The 27,568-nt window shown below is 42.9% G+C and overlaps 2 protein-coding genes across 3 annotated transcripts; one reads left to right on the top strand and one right to left on the bottom strand.

Moving 5' to 3' along the window:
* Positions 1 to 400: 400 nt before the first annotated feature.
* Positions 401 to 11,595, top strand: LOC107282526 (claudin-4). 2 transcript variants are annotated; one of them, XM_015810314.1, is made up of 2 exons: positions 401 to 466; positions 10,330 to 11,595. In XM_015810314.1, the coding sequence occupies exon 2, from the start codon at positions 10,348 to 10,350 to the stop codon at positions 10,990 to 10,992; it is 645 nt and encodes a 214-aa protein (XP_015665800.1). In that variant the 5' UTR covers positions 401 to 466; positions 10,330 to 10,347; the 3' UTR covers positions 10,993 to 11,595. The 2 variants fall into 2 exon arrangements, with proteins under 2 accessions (XP_015665800.1, XP_015665801.1); XM_015810315.1 differs by lacking the exon at positions 401 to 466 and adding an exon at positions 1,719 to 1,923.
* A 14,349-nt stretch (positions 11,596 to 25,944) lies between these two features.
* On the bottom strand, positions 25,945 to 27,240 carry LOC107282566 (claudin-9-like). The gene has a single exon (XM_015810361.1). It carries the CDS (start codon positions 26,839 to 26,841, stop codon positions 26,185 to 26,187), a length of 657 nt encoding a protein of 218 aa, XP_015665847.1. The 5' UTR covers positions 26,842 to 27,240; the 3' UTR covers positions 25,945 to 26,184.
* Positions 27,241 to 27,568: the final 328 nt, after the last annotated feature.

Here is a 27,568-nt window from a genome sequence, read left to right as displayed (position 1 = left end):
CCATATTAACCTAGTGTGTCCAGTCATGTTTGCTTAACCTCGGCTTATAATAAATAAAGGGAACTCGTTGTGTTCCTGCAAAGAAAACAGAGTAAGTTCTGATTCAAGTGAGGACCCAGTTCCTAGAAATGTCCCTGCTGACTATTCACTTCTCGTCCTTCGAATCCAATCAACATGAGGAACCGCAATACCAGTCAAAGCGTGTTGGATCTGGTTTCTCTCCAAACTGCCGATCCTACCCCGCTCGCTTTGGGGTCTTTTTTCTCCTCCCGCATCCTGTCCCAAGTCGCCAGTTTCACCTGTCGGTGACGTCATCACGGGATGGGAGGGGTGTGGCCTGGGGAGGGATGAGGGGGACGAGAGGGATATATAGCCGGCCCCATATGGAAAACTGCATGCCTTTGTCCTTTGCAGCGTCGTATCCGGCTGTAGAAGCGAACTTGAAAGTTTACCTCTAACTGGACAGGTAAGAGTTGGGTCTTGATGAGGGAGACGGAATACTTGGCTTTTATGGTATAAACGGATGTATATGTACACACACACACACACACACGCACACACACACATATAAATGCATATATATATTGCAGCGTTGAGGATCATCTAGCGATACAAAAGCTGAGTTTTATCAGTCTTGAAAACTTGTGGATCGGGGCGGTGTGTGTGTGTGTGTGTGTAGAAGTGGCGCCAAGACGCCTCTGTCGTGTCCCCAAACTTAAGGGGCTTGAGAGGAGACGGGGGAGACTCGAACCCGACACCTGTTTTCTGTTCTAGCTCAGACGAGCCGCGTGTTACTAGCGGAGCGTTTGGAACAACCTGCTGTTTTGAAAGCCTGGCAGCGCTCAGGCGCACCGTTGCCTAATGAACCTGGATTGGTTTCTACGGATCCCAAATTTACTTTGCGGGAGGGGGATTCAGCCGCAAGTTCTAACCAGCTGTATTGAATACAGTGACCATTGTTCTGCATTTATTTATTTGCTTCATTGTCTATTGGATTTATATGGTCTCCCATCTCTAATTCATGACTTTGGGCGGCTAGCAATATTCAAGATAATAAAAAAGTATGCCGTAAAAAACACGCAGCCGCTGAGATTCGGGAATTGAAATTCAAGTGCTCTTCCTTCTATAAGGAAAAAAACAAACCCGGCTTTAATCCCACCTACTGGATTTCGGACAACAGATCCCGATTATTTTTTCCCGTTTCTGGGTTTCTTTTCTTTCCTCTTTTCTTTTTTCTTTTCTTTTCTTTTCAGCGGATCCTGCCATAGCGTGGGAATAACTCTAGGATGAAGAAGAAAACCTTTCCCTTCCTTTCCTTTCCTACTTCCTTCCCTTCCCGAGTAAGAAACGGCAGGTGTACGATATTTTTTCCCTGGGGAACCATGCGGTGGGCAATTGCGTTACGCCCTGGCTCACCGCTCTCTTCTCTTTCGCCCGTGGAAGAGACAGCCGCCCTTCCCTTTCTTGATCCGGGCGAAGGTTGGGTGGCGCCTTGAAGTTTTGATGGCGCGCGCTAGTTTTGCAGGAACCCCCCTCCCCTTTCGCCCTAGAGATGGGGGGGAGGGGGCGAGTTTCGGTTGAAGGGCACGAAAAAAAAAACCCCCGCAGGGTGTCCCCGCCCTCTTGTCGTCACCCCCACCTAAGCCCAGCCCGAAATCATGCGTGAATCACAGGGGGGAAACCTTTGTTCTCTGGAGCGTAGCCACTCGGTGACCGCGTGGTCCCTTTTGCCTGGAAAGTTGGGTAGATGAACTGGTGAGGTCGGGGTGACGGTTGGCGAAGGTTCCCTTTCCTCTCTGTCAACAATTATTTCCTTCCAGCCCTAAAAAAATGATGCCTAAAGCTAAGGATGAAATTTGGAGTGTTCCTTTAGTTGTCTCCACCACACAAGGCACAAACAGGCACTTGGGATAACTTAAAGTGGTAAGTAGGTAAGTAAGTAAGGCCAGGCTCAATCAGCTACCTGCTGTATTTGCACAGCCTATTGGGTAAACTATGTCAGGTAGTGTTTTTTTTTAAGGTTTTAATTGAGTGAATTCTGGCTAAATGCATCTTGCAACTGCATTCCCCTGGGCCTGTTTCAAGTGAACTGTAGACCTGGCTTCAAAAAGTGAATGTCTTTCTGAGACAAGTTGGGGAGGAATGCAAAATAAAACTTCAGGGAATAAATGTTCTGATTCTTCTGAAATATTTCAGACTCCTAATCAAAGAATCCAGAGACCTGTTTTGCAGTTATTTATTTATTTATAGCCGATGGCATATCCTACATAGACTAGCAATGTATGTTAACATCTCATTTAGATTAGTAAAACTGTTTTGTCAGTTTTGCAGTTTCTCTGGTTCCTAGAAATGGGGTCAGCTGGGATTACAAAAGAGAGGAGGCATAAACTCTTATATGTTATACAGAAAAATTGCAACAGGTGAATTCCTATACATTTGTAGCTTTAAGCAATGGCACACCTGTCTGAATAGCCATCCTGCCTCTGAACCCTGAGCTAGATGGAAGACTTGGCCCAGTGCCTCTGCATAGCAGTTCTTCCCATCAGAAATATCATAGCCCCTCCTAACTGAACTAGACTTTCTTCTTGAACAAAGGAGGGTGACCATCTCTCTTTATTACAAGCAATGGCTATGGAAGATGATTCTGACCAGGACTAGTTAAAACCAACTGAGATGGTTTAATCTGTTGAATGAGCTTTAACCAATGAATGACATCCCATTCTACTTTTGAATTTTTTAACAATTGACCTTGCTCATAGATACAATGTGGAACTGATCCTGCTACCATGATGCAGAATAATATAATCTTGTAGCCTTAATTGAATTTTGCATTGACTATTAACTTGACTTCCTGAATTTGAGAGGCAATATGAAACAGTGATTAAGGGACTGGTCCATGGTTCAAGTCTCCATTTAAACACTAAGCACTGAATAACCAGTATAGCTAAGACAAGGTCGGGTATAAATATAATACAGTGGCAAAAGCAGTGATTGCGTTGACACAACACACTGAGGCACAAGTTAGCCAACCACTTTGTAGCATAGTATGTTGTGCAAATTGAAACCCATGTGATTAGTTTATGGTACTGTTCATGAATTCAAAAATGATATTAATTGCCTAAATCATTGTTCAGTTAATTGTGAGTATAAGCATGTTGAGAGAACACAGCCAGTGAGGAAGCTGTCATCTTTTGGATGGACAGTATTCAGTCTCTTCTCAGATTAAAAATGGGGAGCCATTTTGAACTCTATAACTTGATGTCTACTTGGCTTTATACTTCTGTCTCATTTTCCATCTTCTTCGAAGACTACCTGTACATGAATACACAAATATATAATTACTAGGAGGAACCACTTCAGCATATAAGCAGCCTGAACAGATAGCAGAGCACAGTTAAGCAACAACATTAGCTCTGCTTAGGACTTGGATGGGGCTGTTGAGTAAACAGAAAAGCTCCTGGAAGAAAACTGAGGCAAATCCGCTTTTGTATCATTGCCCAGAAAACTGCATTTGCATTGCTGTCACAGAGTTGAGCTTGATCAGAGAGAAAACTTGATGATATCTTAATATATAAGAAACTCCTCTCCAACTGAGATTATTTTACAGATTTTAAGGGCATGTGCATGGAAGCCTATAAACACTTTAGATAATGTTATAGTCAGACCAAAGTATGCAGAAATTGGAAGTCTCCTCACCACCACCACTTCCAATGAGGTGCAAGATACTGTTGAGTACAGTGTGTCTCAACTTTGGCGGCTTGAGGTTGTGTGGACTTCAACTTTTTCAGAATTTCCCAGCTAGCCATGAATTCTGACAGTTGAATTCCATACATATTCAAGCCGCCAAGGCTGAGAAATGCTGATCTGGTAAATAAGCAATATCACTGAAACGAAACAGTGATGTTATTGGTCTTTTCACCCAGGGACTAAAAGCTTCAGTGGGAGCATGAGCCTTCAAGGAGGCAATCCATTTGTGTTCTTTTCCTTTACCTCATCAACCCCCCCCCTCCTGTTTTAAAAAAATGATTTGAGGCAACCTGATCTTGGAGTGCTGTTTGTCCTGCCTATGGATTGCAAAGCCTTGGAACAAAGAAAACAATAAGGAAAATCGCCCAACTAAAAAAAAATCACAAAAAACCCCAGATGATTTTGCTTTAATAAGACATTACAAATAGCCTGCTATACAGCGATGAAACAAATGGAATTGACAATGTAGACATTTGTTGCTGATAAAGGAGAATATTTGTAGACGTTTGTTGGTTTTAACATTTCAGGGTTCAAGGATGTCTTATCCGTAGGCTTTCTTTAAGTATGTACTGTTTGTCCTCATCCTACAGGAGTTTTTTGAGTGGTCAGTTTTATAAAAACAAAAAAGGTGATAAACGATGGACATTTTAAGGTGGAGTTATTTTTGTTTTCCAGCCTAAATCTCTCTCTTTTTTTCCTGTTCTCTCCGCCTCACCTGATACTAATTTTACTGCCAAATGAACTAGGAGAACTATAGAAAGTGTGCTTCAAGCCCAGGGTTTACTTGCTTGGATGGGGATGTGGAGCTTCTAGATACCAGCCCCATCCTGATTCTTTTGCAATTTTATTATTTTAAGCATATGAAGAGTATACTGTACCAGATACAGTCCAACATGGCAGCTTTAAAGTAAAATAAAAATCTTCAGTGCTTCGCTTCTGGGACCCTCTGTTTTTGGATACTTGGACCAATACATTTCTAGAGATGTCATTTGCATAGGTTACCAGGAAGAATTTGCTTGTTATCTACTCTTAATCCCAGAAAATTCATCCATGTCTCTGTGTATTGTTTTTATAAAATATTGGATGAGTCTTTCTTGCACAGGGAAGGCCTTTTGGCTTGCAGGATCTTTTTTCTTTTCTCTCTACATCCCTGAACTGTAACAACTTGATACCAATGTCAAAAGCAAAAGCAAACTCACAACAGCCAATATGGAGAAGCAGAACAAAAGTGTTCTGAGAACAAGCTCAGCCTTAATCAGGTTTTCCTTCACTTAGTGTCATCCTGAAATGTTCAGCAACAAATATCACCAGCCCTGCTGATCTTAAGAATTACACCAAACATGCCTTGAAGATGCATGGTTAGAGGAATTATTCCCTGAAAATTCATATTCTATATGAAAAATTAAAACCTGAGACAAATCTAATTCTTTGTCTTCCCCTGCTCTTTGGTTTCGGTTTCAGCAGCCTGCAGTAGGGCAATTTGCCTGGGATTGATAAGGCTGGGTTCACACATTGGGCTAAGCCTTGCTTTGTTTTACATTTGTTTTTGAATACCCCCCCCCCCAGTTGCCTGGATTCACAGAACATGTTTAGCCAATGGTTGAGTTCACATAGTACACTAAACCCAAACCAAGCCAATTATATATGAGAACATTTGGGTGAAAGAGGTTTTAGGGTTGTTTGGAAGTCAAAGGCCAAAGTTAAGCAGGATTGACTATTTTTAGGAAAGGAAATGGAGAAAGCTCCTGGCTGGGTGTGTATCTCTTGTCTAATAGCCAGTTCAACATTTGACAAATACCTGTTATTTTCTCTGCTTAATGTTGCCAAAGAACTCCAGATGACTCCCATACAGCCCTGAGGGCAAGGGATGATGCAATTTACAATGCAACTATCTTTGAGCTGTTGAGCTGTTGCATACATGGGGAAAGAAGCTAATTGCACAAGAGCCATTTATATAGGTACCTGACTAATTGGAGGAAGATTTGAAAAGCTCCTATTCACGATGAGATAAAGAAAAAAAAAGTGACTGGGCTGGTCTTGGAACAATTGTTTGAGTGATGAGTTGGGGTAAACCTTGTATTTGAAACCAAACCACTTCTTTCGCTTCCACCCTTAAGCTGAGTCAGGCTTAGGCTGATTTTCCTGAGTCAAATGTTAACATTATTTTTTTTAAAAAAAAAAACAACAGAAACAAATTTTCCTCCTTCAGGAAAAAGAAAGATTCAGTCACCTGACTATATTCCCTGCCCATTTAAATAATGTTTGGCTTTTGTTTCCTATCACGTATGACTCTCGTCATGGTGATTTATATCATAAACTTAAAAGAAGTCACAATTTGTGTATAATCCTAGTGATCTCTCCATTTTCTTCTGTTAACAATTGCAGCGAGTGTTAATTACTATTTCCCACTTGGTCTGTGATGATAGTAAAATATCCAAATGTCATATCTCAAATATTTAATTCTTCATTTGTAGCAAACTTATGACCTACATAATTTGGCATCCTAATACGGTAGTGAAAAAACATTCCTTTCTGAATTACAATTGACCATGGTCTAGAATTTTGAAATTCTTATAGCTAAGGAATTACAATTAATAAAGATGCTGGACCAGGAGCAGGTAAACTGAATCCTAATTGTCCCATAGGAACGAAACTAATTGTGCAACTTTGAGTCACTCTTTGAGCCCTAGGAGGAAGATGATTGGAAACCACTTCCTAGCCAAAAAAAACCCGTCGCCAGACAGTGGGTGGACTTGAAAGACTAGTAAAAAACAGCAAAAATAACTACTAAGCTCAATCAAAATTAGCAAAAGAAAGTGCATAAGACTTATGAAAAACATTTTACTTTTCCAAAAGAATTCATCAAGCAAGATGTTTTGAAGATCAGGATATTCTAAACTCTTGAAAGTATACTTATAGCTATTTGGTAATTTGGACATCATTCTGAGACAGTATGATTCATAGGGAAAGTGTGAGCATAGCCTTGAAGAATTTAACAGATACTTGGCAAAATGACAAAATTAGTTTTTCAAATCATCAGCTGTAGGATATAATGCCAATTCAGAGAAAGGAGAATGATACTGTGATGGAAACCCTTATATTCACATACACCCTAACTCCTTTCATGATCTGACTTTTAAACACATTTTCGTTTGCAATTAAATCTGAAGTAACCGAAGGTGAATTATAAACTTGATTTAAATTTTGGTCTGGCTGGGTAGTGGGAGAATTTTAAAAAGCAGCATTTGTGGCTAGGGTGCAATTACAGATTCATTTGCAAATTAAAGAGGAGGCAAATTGTTGAATTGGAGCACAGGGTTTGCTCAAAGAATGGTAGAACAATCACTTTGCATGGCAGGTGATCAAACCCCCAAATTTTGCAATCTTTGAGTGAAAAGTCTAAGCCTTAATTAGTAATGGTTAAAATGTTGACCTTTAACTGGGAAAACTAAGTTCAAATCCCATTTGACTCAGCCATTAATCTCTGTCATTGTTAGATTTACTTTTGGATCGACTTATGCACTGGAGTCAGCTTGCACAGGGCCACAGGAGGTGATTGTTAAATTTTCAGGAATTTTGAGAGCAGGAATTCTAAGCCACAAAGCCTAGAGTGCCAGTCAGCTGTTTGGCGACTTGCAGTCTAGTGGTGGCAATGGAGCCCACTGAGCCAATTGTTATACATTTCTTAGCACACCACTGTTCATATCCCTCCTTTCCTTTGGGAGCACAAGAAGCATTATGCATAATGTGCCCTCCTCCAATTTCCTCCATAACAACAACCCAGTGAGGTAGGTTGGGCTGAGTGATGGAGTGAATTTCCATGCTGAGGTGGGAGAACTTAAAACTGGGACTTTCTAATCCATGTTTTGCAAATGCCATTGTGGCTTTATGTGGCTAAGACTATTTATTTACAGTTGCTACCCGAGTGGCTCCAGGTGGTATACTGTACACAACTACCCCCAAGCCCTAATAACACAATTAGAATAAATAAACACCCAGAAACAATGATAAAACACATGCACACCTAACAACATAAAATGTACTCCCTGTGAACGAGCAATGGTTCCTCTCTCGAGGGCATATTGTCCGAATGGGACTACTACTACTAATGCTGAGGAAAATTCCTTTAATGGTTCGGTTGCCATAGAAAAGTTGATCAAGTATGTTTTCCAGGCTTGCTAAATGCCTACCAGCTATCCAGCTTTTAACCAGAAGTGACTGGATCTTGAGTTGATCTCCAAAGAGCAAGGCAAGCACTCTCCAGTTCCTTATTTAATTTAGATGTCCTATTCCACGGGAGGAAAAAGCAATCTGCAATTTGGTGAATACAGGTAGTCCTTGACTTACAACAGTTCATTTAATGATCATTGTTACAACAGCACTGAAAAAAGTGACCTATGACCATTTTACACACTTATGACCATTGCAGCATCCCCATGGTCACGTGATTTACATTCGGATGCTTGACAACCGGTTCATATTTATGACGATTGCAATGTCCCGAAGTCATGTGATCATCTTTTGCGGCCTTCTGACAAGCAAAAAAATTTGTTCACTCAACAAATGTGGCAAGAAAGATGGTAAAATGGGACAAAACTCACTTAACAAATTTCTCACTTAGCAACATAAATTCTGGGCTCAGTTGTGTTGTAAGTTGAGGATTACCTGTAAATACTATTTTTTTAAAAAGAGTACCTCCCCCTCCCCCTAATACTTAAGCCCCTATCAAGGGTAAGCAACAGGATGAGTGAGAGACTCTTAGTTTGCTTGGGAAACAGGTTATATAATGCACCCAGTTAATCCTTACCAACTGGGGGGGGGCTTGGCCAGAGAAAACCGGCTCTGCAAGAGGGAGCCTGTAACTTCAGCACAATGGGCTCTGTAACTTCCACACCGGTTGGCTCTTATGATCTCATCCTTACCTTTTTGTTTGTCTGAAGTATAGATTAGCTGTCTTCAGTTTTACTATGTTTGTATAGAGCAGTGTTTTTCAACCTCGGCCATTTTAAAATCGGTGGACTTAAACTCCCAGAATCCCCCCCAGCATATATCCTGGGGAATAGAATAGAGTAGAGCTGGAAGGGGGGGCCCTGCTCAAACAGGAGACCCTATACCATTTCAGACAAGTTATTGTCTGGGGTCCTTTCTTAAAAACCTCCAGTGATGAATCACCCGTAAGATCTGAAGGTAAGTTGTTCCATTAGTTAACTGTCCTCACTGTCAGCAAGTTTCTCCTTAATTCCAGGTTGCTTCTTTCCTTGATTAGCTTCCATCCATTGTTTCTTGTCTTGCCTTTTGGTACTTTGGAAAGTAAGTTTACCCCCTCCTCTTTGTGACAGCCCCTCAGATACTGGAATACTGCTATCATGTCCCTCCTAGTCCTTTTCTCTAGACTGGCCAAACCCAAATCCTGCAACCATTCTTCATATGTTTTGGTCTCCAGGCCTTTAATCATCATAGTTGCTCTTCTTTGCACTTTTTCCAAAGTCTCAACATCTTTTTTATAATGTAGTGACCAAAACTGGATGCAGTATTCCAGATATGATTAAGGCTTTATAATACAATACAACACAACACAATACAATACAACACAACACAATACAATACAATACAATACAATACAATACAATACAATATATACTGGGAGATGGTCCACCTATCTTAAACCTTCTCAACCTTCACAGTTGAGAAACACTGCTCTAGCCTCTCAAAGGTTTGCCACAAAGAAACTTTATTGGATTAGAACAAGGATTTTTTTTTAAAAACCTGGATTTAGGTCTGCCTCCCCAATCTCATGCCCTCCAGAACTGTTCCAAATATATCTAGAAGCCAAATCCTTGTTTCTCTCTAGCAGCAAAAAAGTGGAACTGTCCTCCTGCTGAACACAAAATTTTGGTCTTACCTCTTGCAGTTCATAGTAATTGTGGACTTGGATCCTCAGACGAGTGCATGCTAACTTGCATTATTCTGACCTTTGACCCTGCTGCTGGGAAGTATAGTAATGGGAGTTACTGTATACTCCAGTAATGTCTGTTACAGGATTACTTGGTCTAATCCCCCTCCAAAACTCTTGCTAAATTAGCATCCATCAGCAAATCTGGGATTTTTTTTTACTAAATCAGGTAATATATAGAGAAATCTGTGAGTGCCAAAGGAAACATGGCTTGGTCTCTACAGCAGAACGGAATGATTTTTTATGGGGGCTAACACTTAACAAACTACAAGAGGCAATGATTACAAATAACAGCATTTGTAGGCTGGGAAAGTCAGTGATATCAAAATGACAGTTTGACTGGGCCACTGAAATGCACAACCCTTTCTCTAGATGCAAAATAGGTGGTTACATTCTGAAAATAAATTTGAACAAATTTTCCCATGTTTTTTTTTTTTACCCTTTGTTTGCCTAAGATTATTTTGGATTCCTGTTAAGGGCTTTATGTGTTTCCTGTTTCAAAGTGGCGGGAAATCAACTGATAGTTCTGGCTGCATCTTTGGCAAATATCAAATGTAGTGATCTGATGCACTGTTACATTAGAGTAGCTTTTCACAAAATTCTAATGGCACACTGTTATTTCTCTCTAGGACTGCCTACCCTGAAGCATGGTCTCCGTTGCTTTTCAAACCATGGGCATGGCCCTGTCTATAGTGGGCTGGATTGGGGCCATCATCACGTGTGCCTTGCCTTTGTGGAAAGTGACGGCTTTCATTGGTAACAACATTGTGACAGCCCAGACCACCTGGGAGGGGCTGTGGATGAACTGTGTGGTGCAGAGCACTGGCCAGATGCAATGCAAGGTCTATGACTCCATGCTGGCTCTGCCTCAGGATATACAAACCGCCCGGGCTCTCACGGTCATCTCCGTGCTTCTGGCTCTCTTAGGCCTGATGGTTGGCATCATGGGCGCCAAATGCACCAACTGTGTGGAGGAGGAAGACGTCAAGGCACGTATTGTCATTGTCGCCGGGGCCATCTTTGTGGTATCAGGAATTCTTTGCCTCATCCCAGTCTGTTGGTCAGCCAATTCTATAATCCGGGAGTTCTACAGCCCACTAGTTATGGAGGCTCAGAAGAGAGAGCTGGGCCCGTCCCTCTACATTGGTTGGGCAGCGGCTGCTTTGATGATCCTTGGAGGAGGATTGCTGTGCTGCAGTTGCCCCAAGAAAGAGAGCAACAACTACAGTGCTCGATACACAGCTGCTGTCTCTCAACCCCGCAGCGATTACCCCAGCAAGAACTATGTTTAAGAGAATCACGTCGTGAAGATGCTGTTGCCATCCTGAAAGCTCATTACTGGTAGATTCCCTGAGAGCAGCAGAACTGCATAATGAATATCCCTAAGGAGAGCAGAGCATCCTGCTCCACAACCTCTCAACATTTCTGGCCCATCAGTATTTTTTTCTCACTGTTACCACTAGATAGTTTTATTCCCACCTGTTTCAGCTCCTCTTTTGAAAAAAATCCTTGATTTGTGATAGAAGAATTCAGTATAGGTAGATAGGTATTGAATCAATGTCCTATTTTCAAGTGGTTTGTGATAAATGCCTTTGTGTGTTCTTGCCTTCTCCTCTCCGTTACACAATCCCAAGTAGCCCGTAATGGCTCAGAGATCACATCTTGTTCAATGGGATGATGTGGGGTGGAGGTGGAAATAGTTACTCTATATCTATGTTTTTGAAGCTGTGATATGTTGTACAGTATTTTATGAAGAAAGAGGATGTGGCTTTTTAGACCTGTTGTTGTTTTTAATTATTTTGCAATTGCTCTTGCATGCATTTCATACTGGAAGCCAGTTTTTCCTCTTTTTTAAAAAAAATATAACCTGAATAAAATTAATGCTTTTGTATATAGCAGCTTGCCTTAGTCGTTTGTGTACGTGTGTCTGTAACTCTGGTGTTAACCTGAGAATCTACTAGTGGAAAAAAAAAAGTCTTTCTTTTTTGGGGTCATGGACTCAAAGCTTTTATCATGTGGTTCTTTCTATTTTATTGAAGCTGAATGCGAGGGTGGATAGTTTTTCACAATAGGGCATTCCCAAAGTAGCAAGACATGCACGGCAAAAGGGCAGAATAGAAAGAATGATCTGTGTGGGAGGATTACTGTAATAATAACTACATTTCTTTGTCTAAAAGAAAGCAGGAAACCATGATGGTGAATGGTTGAATGGGGACACCCCCACACATAAACTTTGTTGTGGTGGTTATTATTGCTGGGTTCACAGATAAGTCATAATGTAATTTACAGGGTTTCAATTTAGAACAATATTCCTCAACCGTGACAACTTAGGTTGCCATGGCTGACTAGGGAATTCTGCAAGTTGAAATCCACATATCTAAGTTGCCAAGGTTGAGAAACACTGATCTAGAGTGCTGTAGGAACTTAAATAGCTGAAGCTTATTCATTAACCATCCTAGCAAGAGAAATTGGCTGAGCAAAAATCTGTTCTAAACTGTATAACACGGGTTTCCCATCTTTTGGCTTGCCTGGGCTGCATTGAGCGAAGAGCATAATATTGCTAATTATGGAAATATCTCTAAAAATCACACAGCAATGTTAAAAGTTTACAATCTTGTAAAGCATTAGAAGCTGTCCAGGGCGCATGCAGCCTATGGGCCATGGGTTGGACATGCCTGCTGTATAGCTTAGGATATCTGAAAATCATCATGTTGCAGGAAGTTGAATTAAGTAATTTTTTTAGTTCCGTCCACTAGTTTTAATGGAAGGAGCTTGCAAATTAGTAGAATAGATCCCAGGGCTGGGAATTGTCCAGAATCAATTCCCTAGATAATTGTGGTTTAATTAATTATTTAATAATTAATTATTAATTAATTAACCTTGATTAAACAGTTATATACTAGGACAGTATGTTAACCCAAGAGAGCCAATTTGGTGTAGTGGTTAACTTAGCAGATTAGAAACAGGGGATTGTGAGTTCTAGTTCTGCCACAGGCACAAAGTCAACTATATGATTCTGGGACAGTCACTCTCTCTCTCTCCTAGGAAGGAGGCAATGGCAAAACCACCTCTGAAAAACCTTGCTGTGGAAGCTGCAGGGAGTAGTCCAGGCAATCAGCAGGAATCAACACCGCCTTGTAGGCACAATTAAAAAAAAAATTAACCCAATCATTGTGTACAAGCCTTGGGCAACAAGGAGTCATGGACCTTGCTTACATGAAAAGAAGATCTTTATCTTTAGACTTGAAACATTCAAGTTTAGGGTAATGATTCCATTTCTCCTCCTATCTGCCCCAGGCTAAGAATTTGGAAAGCAATTTTTTGAAACAGTAAACAAGGTCTTCACACAAGGGAAAAAGAGAAGGACAAATTTGGAAAAGCATACATAACAGTTACATTTGCATGCTCAGTAAGCATGAAATCACCTGGCCCAATATTTTATTTTCCATCCTGTAACTTCTAAACCTTTTCTCTCAGATCCATAGACAAATCCCCAAGTTACAGGTCTTTCCTTTATCTTGCAAAACAGTCCCATAGCATTAATACTAGACTCCCCAAGGAGATACTGTATCCTTACTTCTGTAGAAGGCTTATTCTTTAAATTCTCAGCAATCAATGTCCCAAGGAGATATTGTTCTATAGAAGATTAGAATATTGTTCTATTCTCAGCATGTGGTGATGGAGATAGTAAAGCCTTCTACACATATTCAGAAGTTCCAAAAGGTTTTGTGGTATAGGTTTGGGTTCAAATGAAGCTGTGCACAGCATCTCACCCAGATGTTTCATTCAACAAGCCTTTTTCAGAGAGATAATTCTACCACTTACGGCTTCAGAACTGTAGTAGGGAGGAAGCAGGAGCAAAAGAAGATAAGCAATCACATTGCCCCAAGGAACTATGTACATTCCTGATGAAGATACTAGAATACAGTATGTAGCAAAACCACAGGAATCCATTGCCTTGAGGCAAGGCTAGTTCTTGGAAAAATTTAGGTTTTCCCCCAACATATCTTCACTGGAGTCATACTACTGACCAAGCAGAGGTACCAGCATAAAGTGATGATACGCAGGAATAGCAATAGAGCTAGCATGCACAAAATAGTTTGATTCTCAGGAAATTGCTGATCCTGCAAGTGCAAAGCAAATTCAAGGAGCAAAGTCAAGCTAGACAACTAGGAATTGGCTAAAGTTGGGGATAGACAGGAAGGGACACACCAGAAGCAACTTGAAGGAAAGAAGTTGGCAACAGTGATGGGGTTAAACCAGGAACTTAAGTGTTGAAGGCTGGAGTCCTGCACATAGATATCACAGAACTGGGTGATTGCTGAGAGAAGATGGGAGAAAGATTAAATACCGAGAAAAGGAAAATATAGTACAGAACTGAATAGTTGGGGGTTTGGGGGGAGAGATTTTAAGCCATGCTAAATCTACCACTAACGCAGCAGTTTTAAGCAACTGATTTTAGATGCCAAGCAAGGGCAGCACATGGTTAATTGTTTAACTAGCGGTTGTGTTTTTACTGCCAGGGAAATGAAGCACTTAGAGATTTCTTGCCTCAAATCCCACAATGCCACAAGTGCTACACACTTGAATTAGTAGAGATTGAATTTTCTAGTCTGCTTCCAGCAATAAAATGACTTGGTCTAACCCCATGCTTTGGAATTGGAGAAGATAAAAAAAATGGCTTTTAGTTTTGACGTTAACCTTCTCTTCTGCCAAAAAACGTGAGGTTCAGTGCCTCTCGTTTTATCCTCAAGGAAATGTTATAAAGTAGATGAGGCTGAAAGAGAGATCTTGCCAGGTTGCCCAGTAGCTTGGGTGGAGATACAGACTTGCGATGTTCAAATATTTCATTGTTGTTGTGCTTTCGAGTCAGTCTGACTCCTGGCGACCGCCTGGACGGGTCCCTGCAGTTTCCTTGGCAAGATTTCAGAAGCAGTTTGCCATTGCCTCCATCCTTGGGCTGAGAGAGCGAGCAACTGGCTCAAGGTCATGCCTAAGGTGGGACTAGAGCTCGCAATCTCCCAGTTTCTAGCCTGATACCTTAACCACTACACCAAACCGGGTCTCACGCTAACATTGAGCATTGTTGCCATTGCCCATCATGAGAAAATTGTTTGGGTTTCAGCAGGTAAATTTACAATGTAAATGTGACAAAAGTCTTAGACCAGCACCCCCAACCTGAGCACTCTCCAGAATGTGGACTTGAACTCCCAGAATAAGAGCAGCTGGGGATACGCAAGTACAGGTAGTCCTCAACTTAGGACCACAATTGAGCCCAAAATTTCTCTTGCTAAGTGAAACATTTGTTAAGTGAATTTTGCCTCATTTTATGGCCTTTCTTGCCACAGTTCTTAAGTGAATCACTGCACTTGTTCAATTAGTAACAAGGTTGTGAAGTGAACCTGGTTTCCCCATTGTGAGAAGGTTGCAAAAGCTGATCCTGTGACCCAGGGACATTGCGACCGTCATAAATATGAGTCAGCTGCCAAGCGTCCCAATTTTGACTATGATGGTCATAAGTCGCTTTTTTCAATGACGTTGTGACTTTGAACGGTCACTAAATGAACTGTTGTAACTGGAGGACTACCTGTACTAGTCTTGGGATTTGGCAAGCATAGGAGGTTTTCAACCTGCTACTACGTGCTGGACTTAGCGTAGCAGAAGAAGATGGAATTAGAGGCAGTAATCCAACCATTGGTGTCTTGGGTGTAAACAACTAAGATGACACGGGATTTGCATTCCATCCCTCCCCACCACCACCCCCCCTCAATTGTTTCTTGCTAGAGTTCCTCCCTTGGCAGTACCTTGTGCCTCAGAAACCAACGTAGATAGAGGAAGCTGTACTTCATGCCAGGGGGGCTGGCTTGTCCCTGACTGTGGAAAGCTCAGCCTGGCACTGGAATGTACTGGTACCTCTCCAAGAAGCCAGGCAGGGATCTCGTCTTAAAAGGGTCGACCTCTGGGCCCACAGCCAAGAAACCTGAAGTATTCTGGCAGGGAGGGGGAGAGCAAAACTATAGGTCTGCACTCCTGCATTCTGAGAGGAAAGAGAAGCCAGTTAGCCAGGTTTTCTCCTCATGGCCCGGATTCCTAGCATTTGAGTTTCTTTGACAAAATGAAAATCAGTGGTGAAAATAGTAAGGTTCTACATTTAGGCAAGAAAAACCAGGTATAGTATAGGGGGTACCTTGCTCAATAGTAGTAACTGTGAGAGGGACGAGCCTCAGGATCACCTGTTAGTGGATTTATACTCGGTCGTCACACGACGTCGACGGTTTTTTCGGTTGTGTCACGACCCGACGTAATTGTCTCCCTATCTTAGTTCTAGTGCACTTCACAATTATGGTGAAATGTTACGGAACCATAGGCCACACTTGGAATACTGCATCCAGTTTTGGTCACCACGATGTAAAAAAGTTGTTGAGGCTCTAGAAAGTGTACAGAGAAGAGCAACAAAGATGATTAGGGGACTGGAGGCTAAAACATATAAGGAACGGTTGCTGGAATTGGGTATGTCTAGTTTAATGAAGAGAAGGACAAGGGGAAACATGATAGCAGTGGCCCAATATCTCAGGGGCTGCCACAAAGAAGAGGGAGTCAAGATATTTTCCAAAGTGCCTGAAGGCTGGACAAGAAGCAACGGGTGGAAACTAATCAAGGAGAGAAGCAACCTAGAACTAAGGAGAAACTTCCTGACAGTTAGAACAATTAACCAATGGAACAACCTGCCTCCAGAAACGGTGAATACTCCAACACTGGAGGTTTTTAAGAAGAGACTGGACAGTATAGGGTTTCCTGCCTGAGCAGGGGGTTGGACTAGATGACCTCCAAGGTCCCTTCCAACATTATTATTATTATTATTATTATTATTATTATTGTTGTTGTTGTTGTTGTTGTTGTTGTTGTTGTTGTTGTTTTGTTGTTGTTGTTGTTGTTATTATTATTATTATTATTAAATATTTCCAACTTCCCATCCTGGGGACAGGTTTGAGCAGAAGAATGTTTGGTAGAAAGGAACCAGTCATATGAACTATGGTATGACTGGATCTGGTTCTTCCTAGTATGTTTCTATTACTTTCTCTACATTAGCTTTTTTCATTTTGCCAACAAAGTAGAGAAGGAAATGGATCAAACTTTATAGGTAGTCCATGACTTAGGGGCCACAACCAAACCTACATTTTTTTGTTGCTAAGTAAAGCAGCTGTTCAGTGAGTTTTGCCCCATTTGATGACTTTTTTGCCACAGTTGTTAAACGAATCACTGCAGTTGCTACATGAATCATGTGGTCATTAAGCGAATCTGGCTTCCCTCATTGACTTTGTTTGTTGGAAGCCATTTGGGAATGTTACAAATGGTAATCTCACGACCCAGGGACAGTGGAACTGTCATGAATATATCCCAGTTGACAAATGCCAGAATTTTGATCAGGTGACTATGGGGATGTTGTAATGGTCGCTTGTTGAAAAACAGTCATAAGACACTTTTTTCAATGCCAATTGTAACTTCGAACAGTCACTAAACGAATGGTTATAAGTCGAGGACTACCCATACTTATTTACTTCAGGAACCATAACCTGACTTGCTGTTTGTTTGATCATATGTCCTTTATCACAACAAAAAGGAAAAGGATGAAGTGGAAGGCTATGGATTTCTGGGAATTGAAGTCCACACATTTTAAAGCTGCTGAAGCTGAGAAGCACTGTTTTAAGGGATAAGTCTCATTTCTCAGTGCTGACAATGGAAACTGAAGGAAAAAATTCAGTCCTGATTTGTGGGAAATGCAAATGTTCCTATAATTTATCACACCTTCCCTCCAGTATTTGAGGCTTACAAGATTTAGCTCAGACTCTATTTAGATTCCCATGTTGTGTGCTCTATAATCCAACTTGCTTGGTTTGGTTTAGGCCACATGAACCAGCCCTGTGTAAGTTAGTCATCCAACCAGGATTAAACAAACCACAGCTAAGAGTGATGGAAAACCTGGCCACTCCCTATAAAGGAAACATTGCATTCTTTCATGCACATTTCCTTTTTGATACTAGATTTAAATCTTTTTTTTACGAAGAACACAGGAGTTTGGGTGGATTTTCTCTCAATGGGGGAAACTATAGATGGATTCTTTTCTCTCTGTCATATATCAGGAAAATCCTTGGAATCCCCCAGGCTCTGATGCTAAAGAATAGGTGTCATTGATACTTGTGCCCCGGCTGCTGGATATATGAGAAAGCCATATAGAGATCAAGAGGCTTTGTGCCCCTTGGGAATTTATGGAAGGGTGAAGAGGTCGCTAACTGTCTACAAGCAATCCTCACTTAATGACTGGTCACTTAGCAGCCATTCAAAGTTACAATGGACCCTGTTATGACCCGGTTCTGGAGTTCTGATGGTTGCATTCCCCCACAGTTCCATGAGCACACGTTGAGTGCTTGGCAACCAGTTCACTTTTATAGCTGGTTGCATCATTCCACAGTCACATGTCCATAATTTACAACATTTTTTGCCAGTTTATGGCCTTTTCAGACAGTTTTCAGCAAAAAAAAAAAACCTCCCATAGGAATATATTGATTCTCTTAACAGTCACAAAATGTCATAAAATGGCGTTTGGTCATGTAGGTGGCTTGACTTACAACTGTCATGAGTTACAATGGAAATTACAGACTCCCTTATGGCTGTAAGTTGTGGAGTAGGAAATGGCATGATAAATGCTTTGATCTTAATTGCTGTGCCTTAGAACCAGCTTCAAATTTGAGCCAAATGCCTTTTGGTGAGCTCTTGCCTCTGTTAACCTGTGCAATCAAATGTGGAAAGCATCAGTTATGGTCTACACAATGCCTTGTGGCTCTTTGGTAAGTACCTGCAAACATATACACATGTACACTCCATTATAATTTTCTATAATTATAATATAAGAAGACTCTCTTTTCAGTATTGTGGGGAACTGAAAGAGATGGAAAAGAAAGTGAAACATCCTAGGTAAGTATTAATGGGCAATCTTGTTTGAGGGGGTCATTGACAGCTATTCCAGTTATTATTTACGGTATATCATATATGGACTAGCAACATATATTATTAACATTTCACCTAGATTAGTAAAACATAATAAAATACACATTTTAAAAAGATCTATATTCAAATACCAATGTCTCTAGGTCATCTAACCATTGAAGCGCAGCATCATTTATGTGTAAACAAAAATCAGATACTGGACCGGTACATACCCTCAGCTTACAGCCAATTAATGATGTGATCTACAATTTGACATAGGAGCCTGCAATCACACTGAGAGGTGGATACTATGCCCCATTTATTCATAGAGTCCCTGCAGACTCCGTGTGAGGGGAGAATCCTATTCAGGATTGTCTATTGCTGACGTGGTAGTTCAAAGTCTGGTACCTTTTTTTGTGGAGTCATATGTCCTCGTATGTCTGGGCATTCAGAATCCCATTTGGCTTTCCATTGGAAATCGATGTTAAAGTTGTTGGGGAGATGTTGTGCACGTGCCAGTAGGGGCTTCCTGGATTCGAGTCTATTTGAGCTATTCCAGTATGGCCATGCTGATGCCAACCATGACTTATTGAGGTGCTCTTGTGAAGGACCAACTGGGAACAACACATACTTCACACGGTATATCTTTTGCCTGTATTTTACACGTTGAACATACATGTAATTTGAGCTGGGGCTCAATCTCAAAAGCTTGATATTTGATTAACTCTACCACCCTTTTCCTTTGATAGCAGGGCTTTGGGCCGAAATATGCAAAGAATCAAAAGGAATGAAGTGTGCCTAAGTACGCTTGAAATGTATACCAGCATTTCCCCCAAATTACCAGCCTCACTTTGTGGAGTATAATATTTCTGTCTCCCTTTGCACCTGGGACCTTAGTCCCCCTCCAAAGCACATGCTGGGAAGAAATGTGTTAGTTTTCAGGTGCCAAGTTTCTTCAGGTGCCTCACACTACCTGCTCTGTACTTTCCCTCCTATATGCCAACTGACAAGTATACTGTTGTCTGCATTTGCACACTTTGGTTTGGACAAATTGCTTGCATATTTTTCTATATCACAGAGTGCAATCAATAGTCTTGGCGATTTGATATCCTCTCATTACGGTGCTTAATTTGAGGCTTGTTGCATTCTCTCTCTCTCTCTCTCTCTCTCTCTCTCTCTCTCTCTCTCTCTCTCTCTCTCTCTCTCTCCCTCGTGATCAAGGAGCGTTTTTTCTCCCTTTTTTAACACTTTCAATTCAGCTGAAAAGAAGAGTGCTTCTGAGTATCTCCAGACTGCATCCAATTCTACTGAACAGTTTCAACAGATTCAGGATTAAGAATAGAGCCAGTTTCAAAACCAGCCACAAACTCCTGTATCTCTGTTGTTTTTAAAACACTTAAATTATTTTTACTTCCAATTACAAATATGCAATTGCATTAGTGCATTAGCTTTACTGTACATCTCTGTTTTGATTCAAAACATTTGAGGTTGAAACTGTAGGAGGGCTTAACTGTGGATCCATTGTAGATACTCAAGATCAGGAACTACTGAGTCAAACAAGATTTGCCATGAAATATTATTGTAGTCTTATCAGTTGCACAACATCAGTTCTGTGTAAATGAAACACTGGAGGAAATTCTTAATATTGGATGATGCACTGCATTCTCATGACATACCTACATCAAATATAGCCTTAAGGAGTTGCGTTTGCCCAACATGTAATACTTGGCTAAATTTAATCTTGTTTTATTTTGTTTTGCTGTGGATATCTTGTGCAGACTGACCCATTTGATTCAATGTCCTATGTGACTCTTAAACATGAGCTGATATAAGTTAGCAAAATTAAGTGTATTCTGCAAAGACTGCCCTCCCCCCCAACCTTTGACAGTTAGACATTTCCATTGATACTGCTTTTCAGAAATTCTTTACTCTCCTTCCCCACTTCAAAAAAAAAAGTCAGGCACAATTAGGTTACAGTTTTTAAAAGTTTATCTGAATAATATAGTTGTCAGTTAACACTATACAAAACTCTGAGTGGGAGACCATGAAAAGGATCCCCATGATGTCTTCCAGCTTAAGGGAATTACAATATTTCAGGATATCTTTGAAAAACAAAACACATAGAGCAAAACAAAAGAGAAATAAGAATATTTTTCCAGGGAAAAGTCAAATAGATTTACAAGCCAGAATATCTCTGTAAAAGGAATGGGGCTTAATACATTTGTTCAAAGTCCTATTTCTTTCTGATGAATCTATCCATGTCAGAGGCAGGTGGTTGTAATAGGTAAAGATCAATGGTCAGGGAAGAAACAGACCCCTTTGTTTACCCAGGCCCCTGAGAATAGCCAAAACCTCCACTAATTATTAACCAGAGAGCAAATATCTCCAGTCCAAGGCAATTGTAGGGTCAGAGTTCTTTCCCACCACCCCACCACCCCCCATCCACTCCAAACAACTTTTTTACTAAATCCAAACTAGCTTCTTTGCTCCCTTCAGACTTTTTTCCCCTGCATTATCTTTGCAGGTAATTCTGGCCTTTGTCCAATATTCACATCTTTCATAAATCATGTGTTATTTATGCAGGTTTCGGTTGGTTATCTTTTCTCTTCCCAAGTCTCCTTGCATTCATTAAGTCCCCGATTGATTCTTTCAGTCAGACATGCATTCCATTCCTCTTGTGTCCGTTTCAGAATGAAATTCACCATTTTTCTTCAACTCTGTCTCTCTCCTTATTCTGTAAGTTCAGATTTTGACCAAAAAATGGCTTTCATTTCAGGGCAGCCAAAAGGATTTATACAACAGCCAGTTCTCTGTGTCATTTTCTGTTCCTCTCATTATTTAATTTGTCTGCTTCTTGGTCTATTCTCATAGCCTCCTGCTCTTGGTACATTTGCCTGAGTAGACCCAAAGCAATTTGCTGATTGAGACAAAGGATATTTATTTGTTTGTTTGTTTGTTTATATAAGGGGGACATCCAGGTGACTCTGAGCAGCTTACATTTTTAAAAAAAATAAGAAAACCATATAACAAAAAATAACCATGTACATTCAGAAAAAAATACCAAGAAAACAACTGTTGGGGCTCTACACCCATCCTGCCCCAAAGACTTCGAAATATTTTGGAACATCATCAGAATGAGAGCCTTATCCCAAAGGTGCTTTTTTCATGAGGCAACTGGGCTTTGTTGTTTTTCTTGCAAATAACCAATTCTCTTCAAGAAGTATAAATCCTGCCATCCAGAACTGAAGAAGCTTCTTGGATGGGAAGCGAACCGTCTTCAAAGAAAAACAAGAAAGTCCAGTTGCCTCATGAAAAAAAGCACCTTTGGGACAACCATGACCTGGATGACTAAGAATTTCCATAGACAATGAGACTCTTAGAGATTTTTGGATGGGATACTGTTGCAGCAGACAGATACTGCAACAGAGAAAACATACTTCCTAGTTTTCCATACTGCTTATTTAAAGGGATTTAGAATGCATCCTCTTTGTCTAATCTTACCAGACGGATAGAAACTATTAGAACAGGCAAAATTCTCAAATAAACAGGCCAATGAAGGGCTTCATAGGTAATAATCAACACCTTAAATTATATCTGGAAACAGACTGGAAATCAGTGCAGCTCCCGCAGCAGCAATGATAAATGAGCAAACTAGAACATCATTGCCTGCACTGCTGCATTCTGGAACATAACTTCCAAGAGGTCTTCAAAGGCAGACCCATCTGCATCATATTGCAGTAGTCCATTCATGAGCTCTCTAGAGCAGTGGTTCGCAACCTTCCTAATGCCGCGACCCCACGCACCCACGTGACCACACATGACCCACACACACGACCACACATGACCCACATGTGACCCACATGCACAACCACACGTGACCCACATGTGACCCACACGCATGACCAAACGTGACCCACACGTGACTCACACACACGTGGAAAAGGAAATAACTCCAACCAAGGAAATGGGCAGAAAGTCCTGGCGTTTCTACAAAGCAGCAGCAGCAGCAGCAAATCAGGGTTTCCCAGTTCCTGGCTCCGAGCAGCCCGGTGCAAAGCGGCCTTTCCTCTTAGGCAGCCCTTGGAAAAATGCACTTTTTTCTGTCTTCCCCCTCCCTCCTTTCGTGGCCCCAGCAGGAAGAGGGGAGGGGAGAGCCACTTCTTCCACCCTCTTCCCTCCCCTCGCAAGAGCACGGTTCGCCAGCGATCAGAACTTGAGAGGGAACCCGTGACAAGCGCTCCCGTGGCAGCCAAACCCTTTCGCCCTCATGCACCCTCACACACTCACTCGCAACCCTGCCCTGTTTCCTCCACCCCACTGGGGAGTTCAGCTGCCCATCTGCCCGGCTCTTCCTCCACCCTCCGGGTGAAGGGAGCCTGCCCGCGAAGGCTTCGTGCAGGGGGATTCTCATGTCGCATCGCCTCCCCGTCTCCGGCAGCTGGGCTTGGCTGACTGGCAGCGGCTCCCCTTTTCTCAGTCCAGACACAAAGGGGAGTCACTGCTAAACTGCCAGTCTCAGCGCCTGGCCCGTGGGTGCCGCGAAGCCCCGCCCCGCCCTATCCTGCTGCTGCTGCTCCGCTCCACCCGCCATCTGCTGAGCTCGAGCTCGCCCTTCTTCCTTCCTTCCTTCCTTTCCTCCCTCCTTCCTTACTTCCTCCCTTCCCGAGAACGCTCCGACCCTCGCGCGCTGATCCGACACAGCCTTTGGATGCCTGGAGCATAGAGATGGCTCTCCTGCTCGAGCCAGAGTGGCCCCCTCAGCCAGCCGAATCTCGCCGCCGTTGGTCGAGGTCTTTTCGGTGAAGTTGCGGGCGAGCCTAAGAAGAGGGGCCCGGCATAAGGTTCTCTGCACCCCTCCTGTACCGCCATGTTGCCAGGGAAGGAGAGGAGAGAAAAGAATGGGAGAGGGGACAGGAGAGGGGGAGAAAGGGGAGTAGAAGAAAGAAAAGGAAAGAAAAAGAAACTCTGCTTCTTGTGCAGAGCCGGCAATCGCGGAGCAAGACACCCGTTCGGTGCGACGGAAGCAAGCCCAGGCGCTCCTGGGTGGCCATGGCAAGCAGCAGCGACGGCGCAGGCCAACCACCGGCTGGGCCACCAACTGGCCCAGCCCAAGGGAGGTAAGGCACCCGCCAGGCCCCACGTGCGCCAGCAACCTTCCCTGCACCCGCCGCTGCTCCGCTAGCCTTACCTTGGTCACCGCACGTTCGTTGCGGCGGCAGGCAGACCAGGTGCTCCTGGGCGGCCATGGCACGTGGCAGTGAGGGCGCAGGGCGACCACTGGCTGGGCCACCAGCTGGCCCAGCCCAAGGGAGGTAAGGCACCCGCTGGGCCCCACGCGCGCCAGCAACCCTCCCTGCGCCCGCCGCTGCTCCGCTAGCCTTACCTTGGCCACCGCATGTTCGGTGCGGTGGCAGGCAGACCCAGGCGCTCCTGGGTGGCCATGGCATGTGGCAGCGAGGGCGCAGGGCGACCACCGGCTGGGCCACCAGCTGGTCCAGCCCAAGGGAGGTAAGGCACCCGCTGGGCCCCACGCGCGCCAGCAACCCTCCCTGCGCCCGCCGGCCTCCCACCTCCCACCCCTAGCCCTCTTTTACTATGTAAATCATCAACGAGTCGTCCCTCCCCACCTTTGCAGGTCTTTCGAGCGGAATCGACGTCTGTTGAACGTCGTGGCAAACGTCTGACCCTGAAAACCGCCCGAGTCGTCCCGTCTCTGTCGGACCTGTTAAGGATAACCGAAAACTTTCGGTTATCTTAATCTGAGATAAGTTCTCTCAGATATCTATTGGCTTTCAAAAGCCAATAGATTCTATTGGCTTTCGAACGCCAATAGAATAGAGTCTCTTGAATAGAGTCTATTGTATTGGCTTTCAAAAGCCAATAGAATAAGAGGGAGTAGCACAGCTACGGAAAAAGGGGAAAAAAATGGCGGACTGCGTTGTTTGGCGACCCCTGTGAAATGGTCGTTCGACCCCAAATGGGGTCGCGACCCACAGGTTGAGAACCGCTGCTCTAGAGCATAGGTGAGTATCTAAAGGGCCTCCCAATCTAGGTACAGCTACAACTTGTGCAACAGACAAATCTGTGCAAAGACCCTCCTGGCCACAGCTTGCTACCTGCTCTTTGAATAAGAGCTATGTATCCAGAGTGATTCTCAGGTTGCCTACAGCCTAAAGTGGAGGAGTACTGTCTCATATAAAACTAAACATGGAAAGTCTCCAGATCAAGGGTGTGTGTGTGTGTGTGGGGGGGATATACATATAGTCCATTTTGTCTTGTCAGGATTGAATCCATTTGTTCCTCCTCATCGAGACCTGAAGAACCTGTAGACACTGTGACAGGACATTGACAGCATCATCTGGACAGTCTGGGCTCAAGATGGGTATCATCTGTTACTGGTGATACTGACAGATGACCTTATCTAACAGTTTCATGTAGTTGCTGAATAAGAGGGGAAAGCATCAAGCCCTGATGCACCTCATAAACAAAGAGCTCTGGGTGCAACATCCCCTCCCCAAACACTGACTGGAATTGACCACTGGAGCAAGAGGAGAACCACTATAAAATGAGGACTCCCATCCCCAAACCTTGCAGCTGGTCTAGAAGGATACTACGATCATTGGTACTGAAAGCCACTGAAAGATCAAAAGCACCACTTCTATCCCAGCTTCACCAAATATCATCAGCAAGTACAACCAATGCTGTCTCTGGATTGTTCTGTACTATACTATACTGTACAGCCTGTAACCTGACTTAAATAGATCCAGATAATCTCTTTCCTCCAAGATTCTCTGCAGCAGTTGCCTGACCACTTTTCATTATGGCAACATTCTGTTCAAAAGTCAACTGGTTGGAAATTTAACTCATACTTCATCATCGCTGACAGGGCTGCTTATGAGGACATCCAGCTGGTTTAGAAACCTAAGGCACACCTTGTGCCTCACAGTACAGTCTTCCAAGAGAAGGAACAGCCTGAAGTCTTTGAAGGGACAACAGGAAAAAGGAGAAGACCACTACTTTGGCCCAGGATAGCTACAATACTTCATTTTCCATATGGCAAGGCCATTGCTATCATGCTGTTTCTATTCTTCTTCATCTAGCTTATTTTTCACCTCCATGCACATGTTATGCACTGTTAACCTATCCATAGACTTGTCCTAAACCTGCCTTTGTTTGTTCAGCTGCCCCATTTGTTCCTGCATTCCACTTTTGTTTGCTGATGTATTCATCTCATTGAAAAAGATTTGTTCGTTCTCTCACACATCCTTTTATTTGTTCACATTTCCTCAGTTAGTCACTCCACATCATTCATTATGCTTGTATAGCCACACATACACACACATATATACATGCACCAACATTCCAGTATTACCAGATATCATAGCTGAACCCAAACTGATAAGGTTGTCCTATCTTCTGGTTCCAGAGGTCCTTGGGCCAATAATGCCTGTCCTAGTTTGGGTCTTCTAATATCTGGCAAATTTCACCACAATAACTGCTCATACATAGTCCCTCTTGTCAATTGTACTGCCTGGTGGAGCAGTAGATCTGGCTGGAACAGAATAGGCAATACGGCCTGGGTAGCGGTTGTCCCGTGGTGGGCAGGAGCAGCACAGGAGTGATCCTCCAAGGAGCAGTAAGGCAGAAGCTGCCCAACCAACATAGAGAGCAGCCCCCAGTTCCCTTTTGAGGGGTTCAGCCACAATTGGATTGTAAAAGTCACGGATGATGGAGTTGGCAGACCAGCAGACAGGAATAAGTGCGAGAAGTCCTGAGACAATAAAGAAGGCACCTGAGGTAATGACAATACGTGCCTTGGCACCTTCTTCCTCCACGCAGTTGGTACACTTGGCTCCAACAATACTCACCAACAGTGCCAGGACAGCAAGCACCACAGAGATAACCATGAGGGCCCGGGCAGCTTGGACATCTTGAGGCAGGGCTAGCATGGAATCATAGATCTTGCACTGCATCTGGCCAGTACTCTGTACCACACAATTCATCCACAGTCCCTCCCAGATTGTCTGTGCCACAACAATGTTGTTTCCGATGAATGCTGTAACCTTCCACATGGGCAATGCACATGAAAGGATAGTCCCCAACCAGCCAAAGATGCACAGAGCCATAGCCATGATCTCTAGCCCCACAGATGCCATTATGGCTATCCTTCAATTTGGCTATAAAATGCACACCTCTTTTTTTTCTTTCTTCTGCTGCCCTCTGGGAAGGCCAAAGATGATGGATTATGGACAGAAACACCAGGAGACAAGCTGTTTTTGGTAGAAATCAATGAAGACGAGAATTCAGAAAATACTCCCTCTCAATGGTGATACGCAACATCAGAAGTCTATGTTTTCACCCGAAAGCAAACTCCTAATAAATAAATCCTAAAAGAATATTGCACTCACGTGGCTGTCCAAGACAAAGAAACCTACGGAGCTTTTCGTTAAAATTAACTCTCTTTAGTAGATTAGCGAGCAGAACTGTTATAGAAGAGGCCTTCTTGGGTTACCTGCGTATGGAAAGCAGCTTCGAAGATGGCAATCTATAGCTTCCGAGAGTCGATTTTTGATGTAGGGTCATCCACAAATAATATTCTGTGAGGTGTCACTTTAGGAGCTGGGTTGGAGAAGGATAGACCAAAGTCTGAAAGGTGAAGAACCCCTAAAGGGGAAAGAAGGATAAATCCAGTGCTATCTTTTCTTGGTGGCTCCGACAACCTGTTTGTTATTGTATTGTTCTCCTTCACAGGTACCTGTTGTCTAGAAGGATCCCAAGGGAGCCTGAGCTTAGGGACAGCGAGGGGCGGGTTATATGAACCCCCGACAGGTGGCTGGGAGGGGCAGAAGACCAATCTGAGAAGGGCATTGGGGGATCCATGGT

This window comes from Protobothrops mucrosquamatus, unplaced genomic scaffold, assembly GCF_001527695.2.
Source record: "Protobothrops mucrosquamatus isolate PMUCROS unplaced genomic scaffold, P.Mucros_1.0 scaffold8, whole genome shotgun sequence".
NCBI lineage: Eukaryota > Metazoa > Chordata > Lepidosauria > Squamata > Viperidae > Protobothrops > Protobothrops mucrosquamatus.
This window is presented reverse-complemented; position numbering and strand designations above follow the sequence as displayed.

Coding starts and splice junctions, on each gene's coding strand:
- LOC107282526 (XM_015810314.1), top strand. CDS start 10,348: ATGGTCTCCGTTGCTTTTCAAACCATGGGCATGGCCCTGTCTATAGTG.
- LOC107282566 (XM_015810361.1), bottom strand. CDS start 26,841: ATGGCATCTGTGGGGCTAGAGATCATGGCTATGGCTCTGTGCATCTTT.